We start from the raw sequence: 24,204 nt of genomic DNA, 5'->3' as shown, positions 1-24,204 counted from the left end.
TGTACTAAGTAATATGCCATTTTTACCTTCAAAAAATGCATATGGATATGTCAAATTAATCGTCTTTCCTTTAAAATTTAGTTTATTTTAGCCTAGTTGTAATAGAGAGACTGTTCCATTGCCAGATTGCTTTCCTTTTTAATTTAGTATTAAATATTGGGCGCATCATGAATTTTGATAACCTTATTGTCAATATTATCCTTATTACTTTCCAGAGATTTTCATTCTCTCCTTCCTTAAATTAGCCAGAATCCTGGCATTGTTATAATCAAGGAGAGAATGAAAAATTCCCTATAGTAAATAAGAATTATTTCTGATCTTATTTTCTGATCATGGCTTGGATCTGTCATTTTTAATGAGTTTTATTAAATGTAAACTGGACATTGGACTAGTTGGCAATTAATACTATAACCTAGTAAGGATAATTTGTTTTTATTTAATCTGTATTAAGAAAGGTTGACTTCTTGAAGAGCAAGCTAAGGAGCACTACTTGATTGGTAGCTTGCTGCATGTTGAGTGTCAGATCAAATCTTTCTGGAGTTTTTCCTAATTAAAAGTATGGTTTTAATTAGGAAAAACTCCAGAAAAATTTTTCCTAATTAAAAGCTGCATTAGTAGTGCATTCCAGGATATATCCAAAGATCAGAATTTAGCAGCTGTGATACTTTTGTTTGTTTATATAATCGTATATATAATAATAGAACAGATGAATACTTTGTTATCTTGGATGTGAAATATCATATGAAGGAGAAAAAGACATAAAATTAAAAACTTTAAAATGTTTGCAGATTATAGGCCTGATAAATAGAACACACAATCCAAATATAGTACAATAAGAAACACTTGAAAATATACAATACTTTAGCAGTGCCCACATTATTATATGGCAGTGAAATTTGGGCAATAAACGAACAAGATAAACAAGGAATAAAAACAAGTGAAATGAAATTTATGAGAAGAACTGCAAAATATAAGTTTTTAGACCAAAAAAGGAGCGAAGAGATTTTAAAAGAACTAAAAGCAAAATCAGTAGAAGAAAAACTAAACAATTATAAACAACAATGGATAGAACATGTAAACCGAATGGCCAACATCTATCCTAAACAAATACTGAAATATAAGCCAATTAGAAAGAGAGGGCAGGGTAGACTTCAAAAAAGGATATTGGATGGATAATCGATAATCTATACCCATAATTAGCATTATGATGATGATGGTATAATCTTCTGCAACTGCTAAATTATGTTCACTCCTCATATTATCCCCCCCCACACACACACACATGCCTGTAGAGGTGCTAATTTTATATATTGAAATGTTTTAGACTTTATTGGAAGGTAAATTTCTCCTTGAGAAATAGCTTTCTGATGGATTATGTACAGGATTCATTGCAAAATGGCTTAAAAATTATATCTGCCATCAAAGAGAATAAAATTTATTAAATGCATTCTGTGTTTTGGTCTCCATGTTATCTTCAGAAGAATACGAGTATACTGTATATACAAAGGCACATGCTTATAACTCAAAACTTGGCTAAATCAGGAGGGAGTTCTAAAGCAGTCCTCTTTAAGGTTAAGGATAGAGGTTTTAAAAATACTCTTAACACTGAGTCAACAGTCTCTACTTGTTACATCCCTATGTTACCAAAACAGGGAAACTACTGTGATCAGGCAAGAGGAATGCAAAAGACATATCAGTTCAGTCCAAATGACTAAACTTTCATAATTTCTGACATTACAACAGTTTGTTCAAATATCTTTTGAGCAATGACTGCTGAAATTTGTAAATCAAGACTTGGATATACCTACCATCTAAATTGCCTTCATCGGTTGCTTTTTTTTTTTTTTGCATGATTCAAAAGTTATTGCTGTAGTAACCTTACATCAGAGGATTTCTGTTTAATGTTAAACAAAATATGTATTTCCCTCCCTCAGGAGATAAGTCCTTTCTGTAGTCATTGAACACAGTTCTTCGTTTGTTAATCAGTTGTGTGTGTTTCTAAAGACATTTCAGCATGGAAGATGAATCCTCAAGTGTATTTTTATACTTCATTAAAATATTACAAACTTCATCAGTCATAACCTGCAAACCATTTACAATAAATGCTGTACACCCCCATCCCACATCATTGTGATGTTTAGAATGTTAAGTATACTGCAAAATTTGTCTGCTGAGTAGATGACTGAAGTATTCCATCTTCAACAAAACTGTGGATAGAACCAGAGATCCTGTTGTCACATTGATGCTCTTGTTATAATGGGAGAAATATGAGTTTATATTAGATTCTAATTTCCTTTATGTGCATTAACTGTTTTTCAACATATTACTATGCCCACCACACATTTCTGTAAAATATCTGGTAGCAATAGTATTATAATTTGCTGTGATAGATTCATTGTTATTCAGATGTCTTGAAAATGTACATCTGACTCTCTCTTTTTTAATGATAATCCCACCATGAAATGTTAAATTTTCACATAGTTGCGGGAGCTAAGAGTTGGGTAAATTAGAACTCTTGCTCTAGAGACCAAATCCTGGTGCTTTTTTAGTTGGCATCACTCAAGGTGATGCTTTCCTTGCCATAGTGAGATTTGAACCCAGACTGTTGATTAGAAAGTGACACCACTCACCTAACCAGAACAGCACATGGTATAATCAGTATTAGAGGTTATTTGTTAGTTGCATCTATGTTCATCATAAACACAATTTTAGAGTATTGGATCTTCTGTTCTACATTTTGATCTTTATACAAAATCTTCTTCCAATTATAATCACATGGCTTTTAAGGAATATCAAGGACTAATTGGTACATTTACTTATTAGTAGGAATCTATCTCTCCCCATACTAAATTAATGATTAGCTGGCAGACAGGAACTTGTATGACCAGATTGTATTCTATAATGATAAAATATAGTTGGATATCATGCCAGCTGAAACATTGCCTAGTTATGAGACCCTCATTGTTTTTGTCAGATATTTCGCCTGTCAGTGTAAAGTTGATCACTGGAACAACTACAGCAGAATTGAAGACAGAACCATCCTCGAGGGGGTGGGGACATAAAAAGACTCAATAGAAAAAGAAGCAAATCTAACAGAATAATCCAAAATATTATCAACATGTAAGGGTGTTACTGATACTAGAAGGTTGTGCGAGCCCTTTAAGTATAGAATGATTTACTTCGAGCACTAGGGATCAGAGAAAGGAGGAAGTAGCTATGTTATTCAAAGATCTGAGAGAGACAATAGAAACAATACCAAAGCAAGATGTGCTAATTATTGAAGGAGATTGGAATGCCAAAGTTGGAATAGATAATGATGGTTGGGAAAAAGTCATGGGAAAATATAGTTTCGGAGAAAGAAATGAACGAGGTGAAAAATTGTTAGAATTTGCTGTGGACTACGAGATGATGATCTGTAACACGAGATTCCAACAAAAGGAGTGTATAAAATGGACGTGGCAATCAAATGATGGGAAAACCAAAAACATGATTGATATGATTAAAAGAAGATTGATAACATCAGTACAGCAATGTCGAACTTTTCAAGGAGTGGATATAGACGCGGACCATAGTTTAGTGATTGCAAACATCAAGATGAAATTGAAAAAGAAATATAAACCCCAACATCAGAATAGAAGAGATACAGCACGAATAAGTGAAGCAGAAATAGGAAGAAGATACAGAACAGTGTTAGCAGAGAAACTTAAAAGTGTGGAGAAAGAAAAAAACTTGAATTTAAGAGTGAAAAGAGTAATGAAGGCGATAGAAGATGCAGTTGAAGAAACAGTACCAGAAGAAGAGATGATCAAGAAGAAATGGATTACACAAGAAACACTGAAGTTAGTACAGAAGAAAATAATGTTGAAGATAAGAAGGGATACATCAGAACAATTAGAAGAGCAATATAGAAGAAAGTGTAATGAGGTGAAAAAAGCAGTCAGAATGGATAAAATGAAATGGTTAGAAGCCCAATGCAACAATATAGAACAGTACTATGGAGAGCATAAAACTAGGGAGGTATACAAAATGATCAGAACCATTAATAGAAAGTGGCAACCAAAACAGACCACAATTAAAGATGAAAGGGCAAAGTATTGATGAATAAAGAAAAAATTGTACAGTGGTGGACAAGATACTGTAGTGAGTTATATGAAGAAAAACTAGATTCAGATAGCATTGGGAAACTCACTGAAGAATTGAAGCAGATATCACCACCAGGTAATGAGCATAATATGGACATTTTAAGAGGAGAGGTAGAAAAAGCAATAAGACGGTTAAAACACAAGAGTCCTGGTAACGATAACATTACTGGAGAAATGATTAAATATGGTGGTGAAAGTATGGTTACAGAAATGCACCAACTATGCAATATGGTATGGAAAGAAGGGAAAATGCCAGAGGAGTGGGTGAAATCAATATTAGTAACATTATACAAGAAAGGAAATAAGCTAGAATGTAAAAATTATAGAACAGTTGCCTTGACAAGTCACCTTGGTAAAGTGATGATGATCATATTGACAGAAAGATTGAGAACACAATTGGAAGCATACCTTGTAGACGAGCAAGCAAGATTTAGGAAGGATAGAACTACAATTCAACAGATTTTGACAATGAGGTTAATAGCAGAGAAAGCTAGGAGAAAAAACAAAAGCATATATACTTGCTTTGTTGACTTTCAGAAAGCATTTGACAGTATTGACCAGAAAGTGACATTAGCAGTTCTGGAATCCTATGGAATTGATGAAAAAAAAAAAAAAAAAAAAAAAAAAAAAAAAACTAATAGCTATATTAAAAGATGTTTACCAGAATGCAGTTGCAGCAGTTAGAATAGGTGATGATTTGGGGAAATGGTTTAAAACAAGCAGAGGTACTAGACAGGGAGACCCAATATCACCAAGCATTTTCATCGCACATTTAGAAAGAGCAATGGATAAAATGAAAGAAGATGCCAAAGGAATATCTGTACACGGAATGAGAATTAACAATCTGAGATTTGCAGATGACATTGTTATTATGGAAGAAGACGAAAGAGAACTACAAAAAACACTGAAACTGTTAAATGAGGAAGGGAAGAGATTTGGACTTGTTATGAACTTTGAAAAAACTCGGTGAGAAGAACATGAAACAAAAGATACAAGTGGATGGAACTGATATAGAAAATGTAGAACAATTCACATATTTGGGAAGTAAACTGACATATGACTTGGACTGTAAAAAAGAAATAAAGATCAGGATTGCAAAGGGAAGAACAAATCTGAAGGCCATGGATAACATCTGGACAAGTAAAGTGATCAGTCTGCAAACAAAACTAAGAGTATTGGAAACATGCATCTTCAGCGGTGTACTGTACGGATCTGAAGCGTGGGTAATAAATAAGGAATCAAGAAAAAGAATTTTGTCATTTGAAAGAACTTTGTTACAAGAAGATTCTAAGAATAGGATGATTACAGAAAATCACCAATGAACAGCTCTATCAGAAGATACAACCAAAACAGAATCTAATGCAGAAGATTATAAAATGGAAGCTGCAATTATTTGGACACATCTGTAGAATGAGTGAGGACCGGAAGATAAAGACATTTATGTTTGGTATTTTGGATGGTTTAAACAGAAGAGGTAGACCATACAGAGAATGGATAGATGATATAAATGACTGGTGTGGAATGGGTGTACAAAAACTGCAACACTGTGCACTGGACAAAGAAAGGAAGAAGATAGTGAAACAGGCATCAGACATCAACGGGCAGTGAGCCCATGATTCGTGATGATGACTAGGGATCAGAGAAAGTAGCTATGTTATTCAACACTAAACACAAAGATAAACCTAAATTATACTTGCCAAGAATCATTTACTCCTTTAATCAAGTGTAAACAATGTTTGCATGTGAAGTATTATCTTCACAACTAGACTACTTATGCTGATGACTTTGCATCAATTGCCTTAGTATCCCAGAGTGCAAAAGACACTTCTTAAAGTCCATAATGCTATGCATTATGGAAGGAGTCACTGTTTCGACATTTATTGAGGTTACATCAGTAGGAGCCAGATCCAGAAGATATACCAAGGTTAACTGTTCTGGCATGATGGATTGATTGGTGCTTTATTGATTGATAAACTTGTTAAGTAGATTTTTTTGAGGACATTTGTCCTAAGATATTTATTTATTGAACCTTTGCCTCGCCCATTTATGATGTAGCTTAAGATCAAGGGTCTTCTCTGTCAAAGGTACATTAGTGAAAAGTGGGGTAATATCAAAACTGACCATGTCAGAATCTGTCAGTTAAATTTTCTATTAATACTCAAATTAAGTGGATATTGAATCCACCATTATTTCTTAGCCGAATAAGAAACTCTAAGATAGAAAATCTAAGAGTTTCATAAGAGAGATATGTGGTTATACATTATGGAAGGAGGTCACTACCCAGACCGGTTTCGACCTTTATTGAGGTCTCATCAGTGAGTAGGTAGCCCCACATCTCTTAGAGATGTGTTTTACATTATGGGAAAATACTAAAAAGGACAGTGATTGGAGCTTATTCCACCTTTACTACGAGTTGCCCCAGCATGTATTACTTGTTGGCTTATGCTTGCACTCGCCAAACCTTTATATAGTTTCTATATTCGGCATGAAACTGTTAGATTTAGATTTTCTATCTTAGAGTTTCTTATTCGGCTAAGAAATAATGGTGGATTATATATCCACTTAATTTGAATAATTTTGCATTGCCGAAGTGAAGCCTTTTGGTTCTTTATCTCAATAATTTCTATTAATATTTTTAGATGCAAAGAATTTTTAATAGATGAGGAAGAGTTGCATGTAAGGGAGGAAAGTGGATTGGATAAATATTTAGCCAGTTTGTAGGTAGGGCTGTCTATGCTATCTACTGGACGATGGGGGAGAGTATTGGGTGTGAATTTTAGGGACCCTGTATATGTGGGATGGTTTAACAAGATAAGGTTTAAGTTTTCTTTGTAATTTCTTTAAGCCAGGATGTAACTTTTTTTTAATAATCTTACACTTTTTTTTCCTTTTGTGATTTTGTAGGATTCCATTCTATGATCTTGATAAATTGAGGAGTCTTTAAGAAGTTGATTCATTTTCTGTTGTACTGTGCTTGGTTCATAATGACAGTAGTTCCCTTATTGCTTTACTTATAATTTGTTTATTCTTATATAGCTTTCTAAGTGCTGACATTTCTTTTGGTGGTATATTATTCTTGAGAAGTTTGGAATTTACTTAGAATACCAGCCACATCTGATAGAATGTTGTTAGTCACTGTTGACGCAAGTTGATAGATACTCTGTTCTTTGCTGGTCATAATTCCAAAAGAAAAGATGTGTAGAAATTATTAAAAAAAAAGTTACATCCTAGCATAAAGAAATTACCAAAAACATTTTGTTCTGATGTTGCTGGGTAGAAAACCAGCAAAATATCAGAGTTTAATGAATGTATTTTTTTTTTCTAGGTGTTTGGCTATACTGTTAAGCAGCCATGATGCTTTGAATGCCATTCATAAATGTTTGTTTTGGATTATCTGTAGTTTGCTAACATTTGAACTTGCTGTGTGATTCCACGTGAGTGAACCTTCTATATATATATATATATATATATCAGGATGCTGACCTGATCAGCATTTTGTATAGGAGCAGTTTAATTTCTGTGCTTAGCTGACTATGATGGTTCAGTAATGGGTGTTCCAACAAAAAATAGGTTCAGGATAAAGTTACACATGGGATGTGTAACTAAACAGTACTATGAGATATTTTGGAAGGAATACTATTATTATTATGTAACACCTCCAGGGAGTCCAAAGACTCATCGAGGGAGGACCCCTACTCTACATCTTTGTCTCCACCACTCAATCCACCAACTACAACTAACTGCAATTACACCCGTGCCATCTACTGCCCATCATCACTAATATTTTCACAGGCAATCACAAACATCCATGCCCACGGCGGGATTCGAACCTGCAACCTTTTTGGCTGGAGAGTGGACATGCTAATCACTCGGCCAACCAGGCCAGCCTTCAGCACAAGATCAGATATCTGAATGAAGCTCCCGTTTTCCCATTTCATAAAAATGAAATGCGTGAGAATTATCTTAGTGTTCCAAAAAAGATTATACAGCTATTAATTTAAAGGGAAATTAAAGCTGGATTTAGGCCAGACACATCATACCAGATTAAATGGTTGAGACCAGATTTGTAACAGATAGTTGAGAAATCATAGAATATGGTATTTCTGTTTTAAGCTTTATTACTTTTGAAAAGTAACAATATATAGAAACTAAATATTATGAAGATGTTTTTTAGGACTAGTAATAAAGTTTATAAAAAGAGTATCTCAAAAAGATGACATGAGCAAAACAAAGAAATTATTTAAGAGGGAATAAAGAGTAGACCAATGGTAGAAAATGTCCAGAAGGAATGTGAATATTGATATTTGAGATAGTAAAAAAAGCAATCAGAAACCTGGGTGTGAGGAAAAGTAGCTGGAGTAGATAATATTCAACTCTCTGCTGAGATTGGGTAATGTTTTGCAGTAGCTGCACTTCAGCATAAGATCAAATATCTGAATGAAGCTCTCATTGTACTATTTCATAATAGTGTTCCAAGAAAGATTATACAGCCATAAATTTAAAGGGAAATTAGTTAAGCTGGATTTAGGCCAGACACATCAGACCAGATTTTTTAACAGATAGTTGAGAAATCATAGAATATGGTATTTCTGTTTTAAGCTTTATTACTTTTGAAAAGTAACAGTTCAGGAAGATTAACCTAAAGAGAATAGGTTAGGATATTATAGATAGGAAGATTAACGTATAGAGAAATCTGAAAACATCATTAGTAGTAGTTCATAATAAATTTAGTTTAATCCTTTATCCAAGTGTGTGCAAACAAAGTTTGCACCTGAAAGTATCTTCAGGACTGGGGTAAAGTGGTACAACACTGGGAAACTCCTTGCAAAGGTGGAGCAAGCTACCAACATTCCTACCTCAGTATCTCCCATAATGCAAAACACATGTACTTGCGGATATGTATAATGTTATGTATTAAGGGAAGTGCCACTACCCAGACTAGTTTCAACCTTTATTGAGGTCTCTTCAGTGGGAGCCAGGCCCAGAGGTGGAGATACAAGGCAGAAGCAATGGCAGGTCATCTTTACCTATAGGAGTTGTCAGGTGCAAACTTTGTTTGCACACACTTCGATAAAGGATTAAACTAAATTTATTATAGTCTAACCAAGCAAAAAATAAACTTTCAACATCTTTCTCTAAATCCAGAGTAATTTAATAAAAAGGTGGCACACCGTTTGGCAACTCCTATAGATAAAGATGACCTGCCATTGCTTCTGCCTTGTATCTCCACCTCTGGGCCTGGCTCCCACTGAAGAGACCTCAATAAAGGTCGAAACTAGTCTGGGTAGTGGCCCTTCCCTTAATGCATAACATTATACATATCTGCAAGGAGATGTGTTTTGCATTATGGGAGATACTGAGGTAGGAGTGTTGGTAGCTTGCTCCACCTTTGCAAGAAGTTGCGCAGTGTTGTACCACTTTACCCCAGTCCTGAAGATACTTTCAGGCGCAAACTTTGTTTGTACACACTTGGATAAAGGATTAAACTAAATTTATTATAGTCTAACCAAGTGAAAAATAAACTTTCAACATCATTAGAAGTCCATTCAAAAGATTGATTTCTATTTTTATATATAACACAGAAAAATGCTTATTTGGATAATTTTTGGTATAAATTCTTTTGGCTTTCAGAAATTTGTTGAGGAAATGCAGTTAATGAACTGAGTAAAATAGCTTCACTGTTAAAATACCTGGGAATATTAAGCTTTGTAATATAAACAACTTTCTGTTCTTTTAATATTTTGACAACCTGCTTTATGCAGGAAAGTTTTCTTCACAAATAGGCTTTTCCAAATATTATATAAACATTGCTCAAAAACATCATAGTGGAAAATTTTTGCTTTTTGTTTTTAATATGTTATAACAAGTTTATAAAATTTACGACCTGCCTCCAGCAATAGCCAATAATATTCGATTAGACTTGATCAACATCCATTCTAGGCCTCCCAAATATAATATCCCACATAAAGAAATCATGGCTGTAAAAGAGCTATGCAATAATAACCACATTACCATAACCAAATCAGACAAAGGAAATGCAACTATAGTGATGGATACAACAGAATATGAAAGCAAAATGCACGCACTTCTCCAAGACCAGTCAACATATCAAATTATTGATAGAGATCCTACCAACTCGCAAAAGAATAAGGTGTGCAAGTTATTGAACAAAGTCACTTCCTGGCCAAAATAAATAGTCAACAAACTCAAACCTCTCCACTTTAAAACACCCAGGATATATGGAGCTCCAAAAATTCACAAACAAGGTACACCTTTACGCCCTATTGTAGATAGTATAAACAGTCCCACATATAAACATGCTAAAGATTTAGCCAAACTACTAGCCACTTGCACAAACAATTCTTCCTCTTTTGTTAAAAATTCTACCCGCCTAAAAAGTATTTTAGAAAACCACACCTTAAAAAGTTCAGACTTAGTGGTGAGTTTTGATATCACCTCCTTATTCATGAATCTAACATTAACTGAAACTTTTAATTTACTAAATTCACAGTTTCCCCTTGATATATTTCAGCTATTTAAATTCTCAGTACAGGCAGGTTATTTTACATGGAAAGGGAAAATATACAAACAATTAGATTGGACAGCTATGGGACCCCCCCACACACACACTAGCCAACTTCTACATAGAACATCTGGAAAAACCAGCTATCGACACAGCCACTCTCAAACCTAGTCTCTGGCTACTCTATGTTGATGTGTTTGCTATTTGGCCACATGGCCCAGACACATTGAATACGTTTTTAATGCATCTAAATAGACAACACCTTAAAATCCACTTTACAATGGAACTAGAAGCCAGTGACTGTCTACCCTTCCTGGACACACTTATCACACGTCTTCCAGAAGGTTCCTTATCATTCTCAATTTATAGAAAACCCACACATACAGGGAGATATTTACATAAACAATCACACCATCACCTTTCTCAACAATATGGTATCTTAAAAACACTAACCCATAGAGCTAGACCAATTTGTTCCAATGACATTGCTCTCACAGCTGAACTTTCTCACCTGCATCACACCTTCATGACCAATGGCTGTAATCCTCATAAGATAGATAAAATACTAAATGCTCCCCAAAAATCTCTCCCACTATTTACCACAGAAGATTACAACAAAACTATCACCATCCCATACATTAAAGGCACATCTGAAAAGATATCTAGGGCACTTAACAAACACCAACTATGCACTATATTTAAACCTTTTGTGAAATTGGCAACTCTCATCCATTCACCTAAGGGCAGATTCTCTCCTTTATCGCATCCAGGAATTTATGAAGTGCCCTGTTCGTGTCATCGAGCCTACTATTGACAGACAGGAAGAACTGTGGGCATCTGCCTCGGTGAACACAAAAAATATATCCGCCACTTTTGCTGTGGCAAGTCGGGTCTGGCAGACCACTTTTTGGATACCCTTGCACACAGGATCAATTGGAAAAAAACAAAAGTACTGCACAGAAGCTTTTACAAGTCAGAGATGTTGTTCTTGGAATCAACAGAAGCCCTGAAACATACTCCAAACCTCAACAAGTATGGCTGTATAAATCTATCAAAGATTTGGGAGACAGTCATCCTAAGACCAAATTAATGTTTTATTTATTTATTTATTTTTTTAACTTAGATGGTGCCTAATTAGGACTCTAGTCTTTGTGTTGCATGCTACAATTGTCTCGCTACTATAACAAACTTGGTATGCTCTGAAGATGCTGGATATAATACCAGTGAAATATTAGCATTAAGTTAATAAATAGTTATTTTCTTATCAATCTGTGTTCGCATCAATACTGTTAAAAATCCAACCAACATGTGTGACGAACACATAAGCCTTTCCACGCGATTAAGTTTATAAAATATTTCAGTAGTAACAAAAGTCAATTGCTTTATAAAACTGTTTAGTTTCTTATTTTTCCTCCTTCCCTTTTTTTTCACTAAAATGTAGTCTGAAATAATCTTCCTTTTTAAATCTCTCTTTCAAGGCTTTAGTTAAATTAAATAATTTGCTGACACAAAATAATGATAGGATAAGGATTTCTGATATCATGATAAACTAGTTGAATAAATTCATATTCAGGAGAAAAATTAGGGTGAACAGATTGTCCATAAATGGCAGCAACATATTAAAAATATAAAAGCTGTATTAATATTTAAGAATGTATGCACAGCTCCTGTTTTAGAAGATTCATAGGTAAGTAGGTATTAATTGGCAATCTCTTTAAAAAAAAAAAAAAAAAAAAGTGAAATAAATTACTTATTTTGGTAAATATGTTAATTTGATTTAGTAATATTTGCTTATTCCTCTTCTGCATAGATTAACACCCAAAATAGGCTTTCCATGGAGTGAAATTAGAAATATATCATTCAATGACAGGAAATTTGTTATAAAGCCAATTGACAAGAAAGCACCAGTATGTATTAAAGTTGTTTTGTTGTATATATCTTTATTTAAATTTGTCAGAAACAATTAAACGCATTTCACATTTGTCAAATTTGTTCTCGTTATATATTGAGAATAATAATGGCTCTTGTAACTTCCACTTCCCCTCAGAAAATTTTAAGATGAGCCCTGTGTGCTTATTTTTGAAGTTTAAAATTTTTTTTGAAAAAAGAAAAAAAAAACATCTGAGTAATTCTTGAATAAGAATAAGGTCAAAATGTTTGAAAATTATAACAAATATAATTTTTTGAAAGTAGAGGTTAGATGTAGGATTTTTATCCAGATCTTTATATATAAAGATCTAGAGCGTTTGGATTGCACTCGTGTTGACATTTAGTGGGAAAAAAATTCTAAGCTAAAATTAGCCAAATAAATTTATTTAGCTAATTCGGTTACTTAATCAGTATTTTGCCTTGGTCTCCAAGGCATCTTCATAGGCACAAAACAAAAAAATACGTTGAGCACATACATGCAGACTCACTAGTAGGAAAACAAACACAGACTGTAAAAGATGGGGTCTACAGTCCTAACTGGTGTCTTCTATGTGTGCAATGGAGGACACTTGTTGAAGGTCTCAAAGTGACGCTTGCCTGTATTTTTGGCAGTGAGATGCAGCTGAAGTAAGTTGCTGGAATGCTGTAGTGGATTCCAGAAATAGTCCCTATTTAAATATTTTTTTATATAGGAAGGAGGTTTTCCCTCATTGGATCCAGTGATTATTCATGGCACAGTCTAACCTAGAATGACTTCTAGACAGATATTGGCATTTCTTCCTGTTTGTCTGAAGTAGTTCAGCTTGCAGGAGTAAGGGATACTGTAGAGGATTTTTAGGTGAGCAGATAAGGTTAGCTAATTTTTTGGAAGGACTAAAGAAGATTTATATGTTATGATTTTTAAGAATGCATGCAAATTTTTCTTAGCTGACCTGGATGGCAATTGATTTTTTTTTTAAGGTGTATGTTGGTAGGGGGGAGGGAGGAACAGGTGGATGGACTGCTTTGTTAATATTGTTAAAAAAGGGAGAAGCCATTGGCTAAAAATGTCCCGACTTATACTGATTACAGCGGAGAGACTAATGTAGTCTGAGCAGGTGGTTGTGTAACACCATACTCCTGGGAGGGGTAGTGAATATACCTTCTGATGTAGGTGGATTTTTTGTAGGCTGACAAGGATAAGGATCTATTTGGTAGGTGGGTAACTAGTAACAAGGAAGAGTAGACAGTTATTGTTTTCTTTATCAGTGGTGAAAATGGATCCTCAGGTGTTGACTGTTGAGGCATGCTAAAAACAATTATAACATATATCCACCATGTGGCCATATGGAGATCATGTCAAGTAGCACAGCTATATTGTGGATTTTTGAGAGGGGTGGTTAGCACCATGTTTTCAAAATCTTCCATGTAAAGATTGGCAAGGGGATAGAGGGGGCAGGAGCCCATAGCTATGCCTTTGATCTGCTTGTAGGTTTTCCCTGCCAGGTAAAATAGCCAGAGAGCATAGTGAAGATGAATAAAGCTGATGTGTCTGTGGATAGCCTGAATGAGTTATGAGGTTTCTTTTGGGGTACATTAGTGAATAGGGAGGCTATATCAAAACTGACCCTGATCCTCAGACTCTAAGGATCATATCTGATGAACAAGATTGGAAATCTACAGTTTTTTTTATATAAATGTGGGAACATCCTTCCTATATACAGAAACAGATTTAAATTGGAGAGATTATTTGTGGAATATACCACAGTACTATTACATTTCCGAACTCAAACAAATTTGGCACATCACATTGCGAAAAATTTGGAAGATCATTTTTGATACCTTCAGTAAGTATCCATCACTGTACTCATGGATGGATGCCAGTTAAGAGTCATAAGAAATATTGACTTGGTAATCTAGTTAAATAAACTTAGTTTAATGATTAGCTTCAAGCATTATGAGTAAATAAACAGAAACTGTTAATGTTTAGACAACAATGCAATATACTGCATATGTACCTCTTATTTTGAATGAAGTATGAGGTTCCAATTTAAATTCAATTTTGTTTAATTCTTTGCTAAATTAACAAAATAAATGGGCACTGTTTTGTATTTCCTGATGTTAAACATCTTTTTTACCAGGAAAATAAGAAATAAAGATACTATACTGCACTTGCATTTAAATGATTCATTTTTAATTATTTGTGTTTTAGTCAGATGAATTTATATCAGTTAGTTGGAGAAATATGGACTCAAAATCCCATTGTATGTCAGAAATTTCTTGTAAGCATATTCATCTGTGACTGTATTAACTGATCTCTTTTATTTCTGTATTTACTTTCCATAGCTATTGAATTGATTCTTGTTGGCGTTTCTGGATCAAAAACTATGTTAAACTGGAATGAAAATAAATTACTAGGTGGCAAATGTCTTGTCATCTGGTAATAAGACATGCTTATTGGAAGTGTGAAGTTGCTGCTATATTTCATCTCTAATACAATGTGATTATTTCTACCTCTACTAATGTGTACTGCAAGTATTGTCTTTACTATGCATGTTTGAAAGAACTTATCCGCATAGAGGTTTAATGTCCTAGAAGTATGAGAGCAAAGAGCATTTCCTGGATAATTAATGACTTAACAGAGGAAATAGTAATTACGGTATGAGGAGTTTTATACCCCATACCAGACAGCCCAATAAGAATCAGAATAATTCTAAATAATAAACCAATAGAACAAATTAGTAAATTTACCAGAATTATTGGCATTGAAGCCAGATTTAATACAAAGAAATAAGATGAATATTCAGTGTTAATGTTTTGTATGGAAGTGAAACATGCATGTTAGACCAAAGAAGAAAATAAACAGAAGTGAAATTTTTGACTTTTACAACTACAAGAATCAACTTTGCAAACAAATAATGGATATTTGTTAGAAATAAATGGGTTCTGTGTGTTAATAAAATATCACAGAATGAACTACAAAAAAAAAATATACACAATCATCCCATCTCCCATGCATCTATTCGAAGATATGTCCGTGATCCCATAAGGGAATAAATGTCATTTTCAACTATACTTTTGAACAAGATGCAAGCGAGCGTAAAGTAAAAAACATTTCTATTTAGCAACAATGCATCATGCGCAGTGGCAACAGTGCATTCAGTGGCACTTGGCATGTGTCTTCAACAGTTCCTCTGTTGATTTTGTGTTTGAGAAATAGGTTATTTGTTATTTATCGTTAAATGTTTCATGATATTTTGTGCAGCATGGCCTCTACATGCCCAATCAAAAAACCTAGTGAAGAATTGCAGAAAAAGAAGCGAGCAATTGATCTTGAAACGAAGTTGCAAGTTATAAAGCAACATTAAGCTGGTAAGCCCCTCAATGTGATCACATATGAATTCAGATGGTCTCATTCTACAGTTGCGACCATTTTGAAAATAAGGATAAAATTAGAGGCTGTGAAAGGATCTGCTTCTATTACCTTGACGATAGCAACGACAAGGTCCTATGAGTGACATGGAAAAGCTACTTGCATCATGGATAGAGGACCTGAACCAAAAGCACATACCAATTAACACTATGACCATAACTGCTAAGGCACCAAGTCTCTTCAACATGTTGAAGGAGAAAGTAGAACCTGTCCCTTCTTCCAGTTGGTTCATGAGATTCAAACAGCAATTTGTGCTGATAATGTGAAAATGTATGGTGAATCTGCAAATGCTGATGAGAAGGCTATCAAGGAGTTTGTGGACAAATTGGATAAAATTATTATGGAGGAAAATTATTTGCACATCAAATATTTAATATGGTTTAGACCTCCTTGTTTTTTTTTTTTTTTTGGGGGGGGGGGGGAATACTCCAGTGGATATTCATCCACAAAAAACTCAAATCTATGCCTAGTTTCAAAGCTCTTAAAGAACATATTATGATTCTGTTGGGGGTAATGTGGTTGGATATAAACTGAAACTGTTTGTGGTATGGCACAATGAGAATCTACGAGCCTTCAAACATAAGGTAGCATACCCTTCCAGTTCATTTTCAGAGCAATAAGAATTGATTAAGGCATCTGCAAAAATTGTTTGTGGATGCCTTAATCAACTGTTATGGGAGTGAAATAGAAAGCTATTGTGTGAAAAAAAAATGTAGAATTTAAAATTTTATTAATTCTAGGTAATGCTTCAGGTCATCCACCTTACATCGGTGATCTTCATCCCAAGTTCACGGTCATGTTTCTCATTGACGTAACCAATGGATCAGGGAGTTCTTGCAGTAAGGCTTATTATCTACGGAGAACTTTTTCACAAGCCATTTCTGTCACTGAAGGAAATGACCAGATTCATGTAATTCTGCAAAGCATTCAATATTTGTCATGCTATTAAAAATATTTCTGTGATTTTGGGATGAAGTGACCTCTCAGTGTATGAGTGGCATATGGAAAAAGACATTAAAAAGATTTATGCACAATTTTGGAAGTTTTGAAAAAAAAAAAATGAAGACCTTTTAAATTGATTGAAGAAATAGTGAGCCTAGCAAACAATCTGAATCTTGAAGTGAATCATAATGACATAATTCAACTCATAGAAAGTGCTCCTGAAGAGTTGACCACTGAAGAATTGGTCAAACTGGAGGAACGTGTTGCGGAAGAAGGAGAAAAGGAAGAGGGAAAAGAGAAACAAGAGGTAGTTAAACAATTTACAGTGAAGGGATCTTGCAGAAATGTTCTTTGCAGTTAGCCTTGTTCTCAAAATGGTTGAAGACATGGATCCCAATGTTGAACGCTACTTCCTGGTAGAAAGAGTACACGATGTGTTTGCTTGCTATAAACAAATTTATAATGAAAAGAGGAATAAGCAAAACACATTGGATATTTTCATTAAAAAAAATTAAAAAGGTTACACCAGAAGAGTCAGCCTGGTCCTTCAAATAGGGAAGATAATGAAGATCTGATTGATTGTGGAGGACGATTTGGATGATTATTCTTTTGTTTTATAGTGGCGGTAACACACAGTACAGTTTTATAAGGTTCAAAAATTAAAACGACAGTATACTTATTACGAATTTTTTACAGTTAAGTCTTTACTGTTCTGTTACTTGCATTTTGTTCTTCTGGCTGGTCATCTGTTTTGCTGAATCAAAAACCAGTTTATAGGAGGTAAAACCCTAGTGCCACCATATGAGATCAGCCGACTTACCATTGTTTGAAAAGTCTTTAAAAGGTATTTTGCATCCTTGAGAGGATTCTAATAAACATCATCTAGAAAAATAATGTTCATTGAAATATAATGTCCATGTTCATTGAAGAATTGACCCCAATAAAAAAAAAAAAAAAAAAAAAAAAAAAAAAAAAAAAATCGTAGTAGTTCATTTAACATAAATCATTCCCAATGTTTGTTACATGGATCATAAAAGCCAGAAAGCAACATTAAAATCTTTCTTCTCATTCTTAACAGGACAGTTACTATATGCTTCCAGTATGGGAGCTTTAAGTAATGCATACCTAATGAAAGGTTTCATAAAGTTTAAAATGAGCAGATCTTCAGAGCTATACTGAAATTCTAAAGCTTTTGCATAGCCTGGACAAATTAAATTTGACAGTAGGAACTGATAGGTTATCAGCATGTATGCTGAAGGAAAGTTCAATTGAACTGGTTAAACCCTTGACCTAGTTGTATAATTTTGAGTCTCAGCAAATAGGGATGAAAAAAACTGATGTGATTTATTACAACTACTAACCTATCAGGATTTTTGGAGTTTTCAATATTTTAGAAAAGTTGATAAGAATTAGCATAGAAAAGTGAGTTTTTAAGCTATATTTTGTAAGGAACAGCATGTTAATGAAGTAAGATCATGTCTAAGTAATTTGCTTGGATAAAAGGAATGGATACACTGATACTGTTAGGCTTTGCTAAGGCATTTGATACAGCAGTCCTTTGATCAGTGTGTTTTCAATTAGTGCATAATTTTTTTTTCCTATACACAAATGCAATTAATGCGCCTCTAAAATTCGATTAATGTACTTATATACATCTTAAAAACAAATGTTAGATTTAAAAAAATTTCTATCTATACATTTTTTATGGCTATTTTAAAAAATGACTCACCAGGATGAAATAATTTAGTTACTGATTTAAAACATTTTACAAAATTATTTTTTAATGGCATACAGTGCTACACTATTTCCATGTACACTATGTTCCAAATTTACTTTCGAAATTTGTTGTCTAATTATGTAGCATTTTGCTGATTATATCTCGTGCCTCCTTTGCAATTGTTTTCCTTACTTTTTTATTTTCCCAACTTTTAATCATGAGTAAAAGAATTAGTGAGCAAAAAAGTAAAAGTACTGATAAAAGTACTAAAGTGTGAGAAAGATTTGAAAAGTAATCTCATTGGAGGAAAAAAAAAACTTGAAATAATAAAGAAAAAAACAAGTCCAGAGTAAATATAGGACAAGAACACAAAATGGGTGAATCAACTATAAGAGCAATTTCAAGCAAAGCTGCTGAATATAAAGAGAAAGGTGCTTCAAAAAGAAAGCTGCTTCAAGTTCATCATGCATGCAGACCACTCAAAATCAATGTATTATAATGATTGAATTAGAGAGACTTCTTTCTACATGGATCAATTGTAACCAAAAACGGATCCTGCTAAGCACTGACCTTATTAAATCAAAAGCATTGTCTATTTGCAACCTCGAAAGAAAGGGCTATCAATGATTGAAAAGAAGACTTCCATGTTAGTACTGGGTGGTTGGAGCATTACAGAAAGAGAAATAGCCTACATGTTCTAATCACAGACGAAGCTGCAAGTGCAGATAAGGAAGTGGCTGCAAATTACCATCAGTTGTATGAAAAAAGAAACAGAATGCTCACCAAACTACGTTAGCTCAATTCTTTGTTAAAAAGTAGAATAATAAATTTATATTCAGAATATGTTTTACTGTCTTTCATTTTCATGGTTTTCCTTTAACTAGGCCCCAAGTCATACCCCAATTCTTTTATAAAACAAATTAAGGGTCAAAAAAGAAATTTGAGGAACGAATTATACTTTTTCCCATAGGTTATTATATTTAATTAGTGTGTTTTCGATTAATACGCCTATTTTAAAGAACACGTTAGGTGCATTAATTGAGGGATTGCTGTACCACATAAAGGGATTATAATAAGTTTAGTTTAATCCTTTATCCAAGTGTGAGCAAACAAAGTTTACGTCTGAAAGTATCTTCAGGACTGGGGTAAGGTAGTGCAGCAGCAGGCAACTCGTTGCAAAGGTGGAGGAAGCTCTCATTACTCCTATCTCAGTATCTCCCATAATGCAAAGCACATCTCCTTGCAGATATGTTTAATGCTATGCATTAAGGCAAGGGCCACTACCCATACCTGTTTCGACGTTTATTGAGGTCTCTTCAGTGGGAGCCAGGCCCAGTAGTGGAGATACAAAGGCAGAAGCAATGAGAGGTTGTTAGTTATCATAATCAATTACTCTGTAGGCTGTGCCATTGTTATTTATATATGTATTTTTATATATATTTCCCTCTTTATGTATATTATTATTCTCTCTATATACTTATGAGGTGATTTATTATATAAATCTCTTTTACTAACAATTATTTTTATTTTTGACTCCGAGTGTCCCTATATGTTATTATATTTGCACAAAGAGTTCACTCCAATTGGTGCAATGACTTTAACTCACTCTTTCAGAATCCAACTAATCATTGACTCAATACCAAGTACAAAATAAACACATTTAATAAAACTAAAACAATATATATACACTTCTAGTAATAATACATAACTATAACTACAGATTATATGGATCCAAGGCCTTATTTAAAAATATAAACTTACTCTTAAGACTAAACACTTTTTCTTTCACAATCACAAAAAAATGTTCATAGTCTTTTTCTCTTTCTGTTAAGGCTCTTTTCCAGAAGTTACAAGGCTCTGTACTTCATTTTCAGGATCCTTTTCATCAATCAATATAACACACACAAAGTCTTCTTGACTATATCCTGTTTTCCTTTTAGTAGTAATACTCATCAGATCAGGCACCTTTTAATACCTAAAAATCTTCTTAATCAATATATTTTCTAAACTTTCACTTTCAGGCATTCTTAATACTTATAAAACTTCCTTATCAATATTTTCTCTAAGAAAAACATTCACTTTAGAATGTAAGCAACAAGTTCTCCTTTCATTCACAATACTAAATTGACAGTCTTAACTTATTTCACCATAAAAACTTAGTTTCAAGATTTCCTTTTATTCATTACTTATTTCTCCTTGAAACCTAATATTTCCATTATTCCCTTTTCGGAATACACTATAAAATATCTTCCGACTGCCACACACAAAAAAATATCAAGTTCCTTCTAACTTGAATATTTACCGGCCAAAACTTATAGTTTCAAGATTTCCTTTTTATTCTTTACTTATTCCTACTTGAAACTTATTATTTTCACTATTCCCTTTTCGGAATACATTATGAAATTTCTATTGACTGCCGCACACAAAAAATCAAGTTCCTCCCAACTTGAATATTCCACGGCCAGTTTATAAAAAAACTTATAGTTTCAAGACTTCCTTTTTATTCATTTCTTATTCCTGCTTGAAACCTATTATTTTCACTATTCCTTTTTCGGAATACATTATAAAACTTCCTTTGACTGCCGCACACAAAAAATCAAGTTCCTTCCAACTTGAATATTCCTTGGCCAGTGTTCTAAAAAAACTTCCGAACGCTCTCTTGTTTACAACTGGAACTTAGATACGCAACGCTTTCCTTGTCAGCTGTCAATCACACATCAAGTTCTCTCCGGGAGCATGCGCACTCTACAAAAGTCAGAAACTACGCACTGCAATAAAATGGCTGACTCGCTGTATCCATCAGCGCTAAGAGAAAGTCTTTCACAAAACACAAAATTCAACATTTTAAAATATAACAAACTTTCTTATAAGTAACACAAATAATCAGTTTAGTAAGTACTTCAATATTTTTACTTCTTTACATGTTACTTCTAATATAACATTTTCATAACGAGCACATTACAAGTGCAGACACTGCGTGTATGAAAACAAAAACTAACAAGCATAATTAATACGTAAAAATATTCAGAATTTTTAATATGATTATTTTTACAAGGTCATCTAACCTATAGGAGTTGCAAAAGGGTGTGCAACCTTATTATTAAATTACTCCGGATTCAGAGAAAGATGCTGAGAGTTTATTTTTCACTTAGTTAAACTATAATAAGTTTAGTTTAATCCTTTATCCAAGTGTGAGCAAACAAAGTTTATTCCTGAAAGTGTCTTCAGGACTGGGGTAAGGTAGTGCAACACCAGGAAACTCGCTGCAAAGGTGGAGAAAGCTCTCATTACTCATATCTCAGTATCTCCCATAATGCAAAGCACATCTCCTTGCAGATATGTATAATGCTATGCATTAAGGCAAGGGTCACTACCCATACCTTTATTGCATTATGGGAGATACTGAGATACGAGTAATGAGAGCTTTCTCCACCTTTGCAACGAGTTGCCTGGTGTTGCACTACCTTACCGCAGTCCTGAAGATACTTTCAGGCGGAAACTTTGTTTGCTCACACTTGGATAAAGGATTAAACTAAACTTATTATAGTCTAACCAAGTGAGAAATAAACTCTCCGCATAAAGGGAGTTTCATAAATTAGAGAATAAGAGATGAGAATATTGACTTGGATAAGAGGATGGCTTTAAAGATGCCAAAGGTGTTCCTCAGGAATCAGACCTTTAGACCATTTTTGTTCATTTTTTGATATTAATAAGAATCCAACATTAATGTTCAGTTGTTTGCTGACAGTACAAAGATACACGAGTGATCGGAAATGCTATTTACATGCAGCACTTATAGATTATCTTGAATAGGCTGCAACTGTAGGCAAATAATACTTGTCAATAAAATATTAGTGTGCAGTTGTGCACTTTGGTGTGACGAGATTTTTAGTGGCATACAGTGTGGCAGCATTATACTTGGAGAAACTGATGAGGCTAGTGATGTTAGGGTTACAGTGGATAAGAAGTTAGTTTAAAGGTCACCAAGATTTCAAATACAACTCAGAAGATAATTGCTGATGATAAGGGATAAATAGTATTACAAGGCCTTGATAAGCTGCACTACTGTAGAGATGCAGAATTCATGCCACTCTTCTTTGCTATACCACCTTGTTTTATCCAGCTTTGGGAACCTGAATGTCAATGTCAGCATAGGACAATCGGGTGCCAAGATGTTGCCAAATCAGCATCACCATGAGATGCACCAATCCAGTTGATTTTTATGATGATTTAGAATTCGAGCAGTCATTTGACTCGCTGCTTAAATTCACTTCTTTGAATTGCAGGATACTGTTATGCACTAGGTTTTCAAATGCACATCTTTTTTTTTTTTTTTGCCTGAAGCCTGACAATACCTAGAGACATGCATCCATGCTTGGCATGATGGAACTAGTTGCATGGGATATTCTGATTTGTCAATCTCGTGAGACTTCACTGAATTTGAGCTGCTTCATGTCTGTCTCTTTCTCTAGCCATGAAAAGTTGCAAACCAAGAGTGCATGGTTGACATGTTTTTCAGGCCTTTCAATAAGCAGGTAAGTGGTCTCACACCAGGTGATTCACTTCCTACGTAATAATTTCCCAAACGTGCGTATTCAAGGCAGGATTGGAACTTGCAGCCAGTTGGTTGGAGAGTAGATAATGCTCTCCACTTGGCTGAGCTCTCATATGGATGAGCAGAGGGGAAAAATACCAACAAGGATTCTCTTATAATGGTAACTGTGCAGGAATGAACCTAGCATAGAATTCTGCAGTCCCACAGGGTGAAATTTAGGGGGGGTTTCTATTTGGTGGTATTATAAGTCACACTGAGCAAGGCTAGGCTCGTCTGTTGGATGTAACTTTCTTTCAAGTTCCTTGGAACTCTTGACTTTATCCACAACTTTAGGGCAAACAAGTGTTGTGAGGAGAAAGTTGTAAAGATTTGAAGAAAAAAACCTCTTAGTAGGAGAAATGCATCAATTGGTAGGACTCTGGATCCTATCCCATCCTTTAAGCCAGCACCAGTCAACCTGAACTTTTCATTCAACAGAACGGGGACATTTTATGGATGGACATCTTAGGTGAACATGATTTCAGGCAAGTGCTATTCCATGACAGTGTAAAACTTTCATTCCACATGAACTTGTCAGATCTTTTAAAAGAGGTAAACCGTGAGTAGACATATCGGTACACAATAAATAACGGAAAAAACTCGCGTAGAAAGATTATTTATTAGTGTAATTTTCGCCTGTGTGTCACAGGCATCCTCAGTACATTAAGCTCAAAATTAAACACTAACTGACAATTCCAAAAAACGCCACCTAAGTAGCTGGTGTAAGATAACTAAAAAGGTCAATAACTTTCCTAAAAAAAAATTAATATAATAGAAAGTTAGGTTGACATTTCCATGTCAACCTAACTTTCTTGTCAGATGTGTTTGTAATAGACTCTAACTCAAGCTTGTGATCTTGGTTATAACCTCTGATTGCAAGTTTGCATACCTACTCTGATCAGGTTGTAGTTTCAAATCTCACCAGACATGGATGTACACAGTTGT

The 24,204-nt window shown here is 34.2% G+C and overlaps 1 protein-coding gene across 1 annotated transcript in view; it reads left to right on the top strand.

Moving 5' to 3' along the window:
* LOC150094290 (moesin/ezrin/radixin homolog 1-like) overlaps positions 1–24,204 on the top strand; it is a 216,448-nt gene that overhangs the window by 114,844 nt on the left and 77,400 nt on the right. The window contains exon 9 of the mRNA XM_090412297.1: positions 12,476–12,572. Coding sequence (XP_090268423.1) covers positions 12,476–12,572 — 97 coding nt within the window. The remainder of the gene's footprint in view (positions 1–12,475; positions 12,573–24,204) is intronic.

This window comes from Typopeltis vanoorti, chromosome 22, assembly GCF_054136105.1.
Source record: "Typopeltis vanoorti isolate ZY-2024b chromosome 22, IOZ_Tvanoo_1.0, whole genome shotgun sequence".
NCBI classification, from domain to species: Eukaryota; Metazoa; Arthropoda; class Arachnida; order Uropygi; family Thelyphonidae; genus Typopeltis; species Typopeltis vanoorti.
This window is presented reverse-complemented; position numbering and strand designations above follow the sequence as displayed.